At 35.1% G+C, this 6,000-nt stretch overlaps 1 protein-coding gene across 2 annotated transcripts in view; it reads right to left on the bottom strand.

Annotated features, from left to right (window-relative positions):
- Nucleotides 1-705: 705 nt before the first annotated feature.
- slc9a1a (solute carrier family 9 member A1a) overlaps nt 706-6,000 on the bottom strand; it is a 40,791-nt gene continuing 35,496 nt past the window's right edge. The window contains exons 12-13 of one of the 2 annotated variants that reach the window (XM_038276342.1): nt 5,115-5,171; nt 706-4,372 (exon numbers count right to left, since the gene is read on the bottom strand). In XM_038276342.1, the coding sequence (XP_038132270.1) occupies nt 4,095-4,372; nt 5,115-5,171 (335 nt within the window). In that variant the 3' untranslated portion in view covers nt 706-4,094. The remainder of the gene's footprint in view (nt 4,373-5,114; nt 5,172-6,000) is intronic. The other variant, XM_038276343.1, reaches the window with a different exon arrangement.

The raw sequence follows: 6,000 nt of genomic DNA, 5'->3' as shown, positions 1-6,000 counted from the left end.
CACCAATTAAAAATATTTAGATAAATAGCAGTTGGGTCATTCAGCAGGTTCCCCTCTAAGTCAAAAGTCCAGGCTTTGATCTGATTGAGATGTTGTGGCATGGCCTTAAATACAGTATTTGAAAGAAATGATGGAGTAGGCTAAAATTCCTCCAGTGACGCAAGCGACCATGTGCTGGTTTTTGCAAATGTCTGATGATAGTTATTAACACCAAGAATGGAACAACCAGTTATCAAGTATGGACGTCAGTGTTTCCTCAGTCCAGACAGATCTTTCCCTTTCAATAAATATTTGAAAACCGATTTTTGCACCCAGTTAGGTTAATTTTGTCTAATATAAGACTTTATTTAATGATCTGAAACAGGTTGATAACAAAAAAAACAAAAAAAAACAAAGAAAGGCGGAAAAACTTTCTCGGACTAAAGAACAGGAAAAGGATGAAAGGATAAACAACAAAATAAACAGTGACCTTGATTTAAAGACAGTTATTGCTTAGATTTTACTCACTTTACCCAGGAAATCAGTTTGACTTTAGGAAAACGCTTAAACACTGAGATGATCAAACCTATTTTAATTAGTCTCTTCTTTATTAAAGCAATGCATAAACTTCACCGTATCAGTAAACATGCAATTATAAAGTCACAGTAAAGGTGAAGCTTCTTGTACAAAAAAAGTAATGCAATGTAGATTTTGTTTTTAGAAAAGCAAAAAATGACATCACATGAAGGCGATAAAAACAAAAGATTTCATAATAAAGCACTTAAACATGTAAAGCACAGGATGTAATGTAAAAGGCAGAAGCATAAACAAGAACAGAGAAGCTCCGATAAATGCTGGTGAGGCGACGGTGTTGACTTGGTCATTCAGCCATTAATGACGAAAGCAACAGATTGAAACGACTCACTGCTGTAGAATACAATCCAGTGTTTACATTAACAACGGGAAGAGGTCATATGAGAGAAGGTTCCAGCTTAACTGAGGCAACAACTTACATTAAATATGAATACAGTATAATAGACTCTAATATAGGCCTTATGGCTTCAGAATAAAGGTTTTCTTTGTTGTGCCAAACATTTCTCTTCAAGATACGCGAGAGTGTTTGACAAACAAATGTATTTGGTATGAAAAAGAAAGTAGGAAAATAGTGTTTCTTTCTCTCTTGTTTAAAACTAAAGTCTTTGGAATCATTAGAAGTCCTCTGGAACGTGTTTTTTTTTGTTAATGAAATCTGAATGTTGAGTTTAGGGTCTCTTATCGATAATAATATAACATTCATGTTAAACTTATAATCAAAACAGCAGCGCATACTGAAAAGCTACAGTAATGCGAGTTTAGGTGTGCAATGTGTCCGACAAGACGCCTAAAAAAGAAAAGGTTTAATGATGACAGCTTGGGAGAGGATTTAAATCTAAGAAAGGTGCTAATAAGATGAATTGTAGTCTCTTTTTGTAGAAGGGTTTTTCCAATTTTAAAAGTTATTTATTCTATTAGTTCTCTGCATAGAAAATCTAAAAATGTTCTGCAGCTCATTTGTCGTTTCAGGGGTTTTCAGGCATCTTTGTCGGAATTTCTATACATTTACATTTCTCTAATAACCGTCACTCTAAGTTTTGCAGTAATGGGTTATATTTGCACAGGGATGGGTCCATGACCATAAAATATGTCAGGGATAAAGTACAACATCATTGCAATAATGCCCTGTGCAGCAAAGCGTCTATAGATTGAGGTTTAAGAGGAAATACAATTTAGAAACAAGTCTCAGGATTTTCAGATTTAATCTAAACATATAAACATTAAATAAAATAATCTCTGTATTTTGATTGACCACAAAGTGTTACAGCAGACATCAATGTTTAGCAGATTTTTCTGACTCCTCGGACAGAGAACTAGACTCTGCTGTTACTAAGTGGAAAACATTCTTGTCCAGGAGTCCAAAGTGGCTCCGCATAATAGACTTAAAATCCCTGTAATTTAGTGGTAAAATTAAATGATTCTTTTTACAGTAGTTTTAGTCAAAGTCACACCAAACACTGTGCAAAGGTGTGAAATCACAATTTATTTCAGACGCAAAAGAATGGCAGAAAGGCCGCTCTGACTGATTAATTACCTTTAGCTTGTGATTTTATTCTACAGCTGTAATTACTCAAAAAATAAAAAGAATATTTCCTAAATTTGTGTAGAGTAAAATTAACAGCTGATTAGGAGTTAATAACTCACTGTAAACCTTTTTTTTCTCGTTTTGTATTTAAAGTCTGTTTGCGCTACACAATTTTACAGAATTCTAGTTATTTTTATTTGTCAAATTTTTCTTCAGAAGGATGAAAGCAAAAGTCTAAAGTGAAAAACAAAATGTTAAGATCAGCAGGGAAACCCCAACGGATTAAAATGATCCATAGATTCAAAGTAGAGCTTTCCTCTGGGCTAAATTTCAACCCCGATTTTATTTTACTCTGATAGACAAAGTAGAAACTAAACGGGACACATTTTGCTCTCATCCTTGGAAAGGTTACTTAAGTTTGAGCACAAGCTTATTATTTAGGTGAAACTCTTGAGCGTTAAAAAAAACATTCAGTATTCAATTTAGTTCCAGGTTATACATTGCTGATTTTCCATAAGTAGACATTAGACATCAGTTATGAGTGATTTGTCTTTCTGTTCATCCTTATACAACTCTCTATAGAATGAACCAAAAAGTTAAAAAGTAGTGCAATGACTAATCAAGCAAATCATCTGGATATACATGAAAAAATGTGTCTGAATATAACATTCTTTAAATATATACTTAGTAAAATTGCCATATGAAGAACAAAATTGATGTAAAACTTTTACAAATGATGGAGAATAAAGTGGGAATGTGATGTTTCTGGTTCATTCAGCAGATGCTGTACAGTTAACCAGTGATGGTTATGATGCTTCTATCAAACAGAATTAGTTATAAACAAGTTAGTAGCTCAGCTGTGCAAAAGTTCAGGTTCTTTTTATTTGTTTGTTGTTTCTTTAATGCCCAAGTTTGATTTCTAACTTCAGCTTGAGCAATGCTTTGCATGATTGAAATGACTTTTAAAGGGTATAGAAAGAGTTATTAATGATGGTATTTTAAACCCCTATACTGCATAGTTTTAAATTTTTTGCCAAGACATGCCGACAGTCAGAAGGTTATAAAATATTAATAGGTGACTGCTGTGCAAAAAAAAACTATTCAGGTGTGTGAAATGACAAAATAAATGTTAATGGGCCCTTGGCTATTACATAATAAGGGAAAACTGCTTTAAGATTTTAATCAGAGCTGAGAAGTGTGCTCTAAACTGAGGTAAACATTTGCTAATAAAAGTGATTTAAACCAAATGGGGGAGCAATGATGGTGGCTCATGATGTGCAAAAAGCTTCTCCAACACTCAGAAAACTGTTTTTAAAGAGACAAAACACACCAACCCCCCTAAAGAGGGTTACCTTAGTTGTAGAAAAAAGGCTGCAGTCTTTAAATACTATTGTTCTTTAACTCACTAGCCTGCAAAGCAAAAACACAACAGCTTCAGATCCATATTCCCCAAGAATGCTTTAGACTGATTCCAAACAGTCTAAAATGATATAGAAGTCTACAGAATGCCCCTCTTCCACAGGTCTAAAGGGAAAAAAAGTCTCAAACAGCCACATCTATGTTTATAAATCCAGCAACTTAAACTGATTGATACGAAAAACTGACGTGCAAAGATTAAAAATCAAAGTGAAGATATGAATGTTCTTGTTTGTCCCACACAACTTAACTCTAAAGACTGGTGCAGAATTTAAAAACTAACATTTTCTAATACCTAATACTAAAACAGTCCAAAGCTTTGGTAATGCATAGTTCTTTACTGAACATCTCAGATAGACAGCCGTGACATCCACCTTCTCCCAGCTTTCAGGTACAGCAGCATTTTTTTTTTTACTGCTGTAACCAAATAAAAAGCAATGATAATAAAAAGATAATGGCTCTTTTCCCCTCAGGCTCTTCCTCTTTGTTACTGCTTCTTACAGCTTCTGCAGTTTTGGCTTTTTTTTTTTTAGATACCGGTAATTTCAACCAGAGCAGCAACTAGGACCTGCTTTGCATCTTAAGGCAGGAACGGTTCGTCCTCGTCTTCCTCCGCAGCAGGACCCGGGTCGCTTAGGCACCTCATCAGCTTCTGCTGGTCTCTCAGATCATCTTTCTCACTGTGTTTGTCTGATCCACTCGACTTTGTCTTCATCATCAGGCCCTGGTCGTCGTTCTGGGCAGGCTGTCCGGTCTCGTCAAACAGGTTGACAGAGTCTGGAGACTGTGGAGACGCCAGGTCAACCTGGATGACGGGCACCCCGTCTGCTGATGGCTTTACGGTGAAAGACTGTGGATCTAAAGGCAGAACAATGATGCAATCATTAGGCAACAATAGGGTTTAAATATAATTTAGCATTCTATCAGCATGCATGAACTTAAACGTTTGAAACCAGACATTTTCATACAATGTATAAAAAATATATTCCTCTTTTTCTCACTCTGACATTATATCAGAATCAACATTTGCAAGTTTAGAACAGTTAGGATTTCCAAATTATTACAAAATGAGCCAAAAGTTTGATCCAAGTTTTCCGATTTCAAGGCATTTTGATCCAATAATATACCAAGGAAAGGTGCTTTTTCCCTCATAATTTGAAGAAAGTAATAAAAGCAAAAAAAATAATCGGTTAAAATGTATCTTAATAATTTGGTATGTATCCAAAATAAAAACCTTGTGATCCCAACTGACCTAAAGCAGGAAACGTGAAGGCAGTGAGAAAAAAACAGACTTGTGCATCTTTAAACAGAATAATGCTAGAAACGTATGTGCAAGGGGAGGAAAATGTGAACTAAATCTAAAGGTCTTTGTGTCGCTGGGTTAACATACAAAGTTTAGACAAGTTTGCAGTTCAGCAATGATAAGTAATGAACGCATGCTGGGATATTTCGCTTTGGGTAACGCTTGAAGGAATGCAGCTGAAGCTTCTGATATACAATCTGACCTTGTATATATTAGTACTGCAGAAATATAAGCATGCAGATTAGAGTTGCTGTTCGCTCATCTCTCCTATAGAGGGCTCCACTTTACTCTACATACCTGATGAGTTTTTGTTTCCTTTTTGCTGCTGAGCAGGTATGAAATCAGTATTTCTGCCTAAAATGAAACCAAACTTTGTTTTTAATGCTGGCTCGCACAAACAAACGTTTCCATCAAAGGGAGGGACTGGGAAAATGAGATTCTAAAACAGAAACATGCATCTCAGTGAATTAGAAAAATCTGAAATCAACTGAATTTATTTTTTTTATTTTTTGTTAGTTTTACCAGTAATCTAGTTCTAGCAATTTAGAGTGATTATTTTGGAGGAGTCTACGCGCCACTGTCCTTTAACCTTAGAATATATCCCCAAAAACTCTTCATCAGTCCACTGCTGAACATGTCATGAGGACGGATTCAGTCATCCACTTCATTCAGGTTTGTTGGAGAAAGGATGCAAAGAAGAGCCGCAGCCCGTTGGCGATAGGGAGTGGGGTTGGAGATTCTTCTTAGATAATTGCACACAACATAAAATATTGTATTTATATTTCCTTCATCATCTAAATATATATATATATATATTTAGACATAAAGGGTTAGAATAAGTTGAGGGGTGCCCAGTGCAGGCCTAGGTAAAATATGCACCGCTTGCCACTGTTTAAACATGATATATTAACACATTGTAACTGAAATGTTGACCTGCAGGTCGTTTGTATTGTTGCTTCTGCTAGCTTTCATATTAAACCTTAGATTTTCTGTGGCATTTATAACAGGTCAGGTTTTTGTATCAATCATGGTGATACCATAGCATCTAACCAAGTTGTACTTGTTAGTTTGCTCTAGTTATACAATCCTCTATTCTAGTTTTTATATATATATATATATATATATATATATGTATATATATATATATAGACACACATACACACTCTGTGAGAATGTGCACACT

Source organism: Cyprinodon tularosa, unplaced genomic scaffold (genome assembly GCF_016077235.1).
Source record: "Cyprinodon tularosa strain WSP-4 unplaced genomic scaffold, ASM1607723v1 ctg124, whole genome shotgun sequence".
NCBI lineage: Eukaryota > Metazoa > Chordata > Actinopteri > Cyprinodontiformes > Cyprinodontidae > Cyprinodon > Cyprinodon tularosa.
This window is presented reverse-complemented; position numbering and strand designations above follow the sequence as displayed.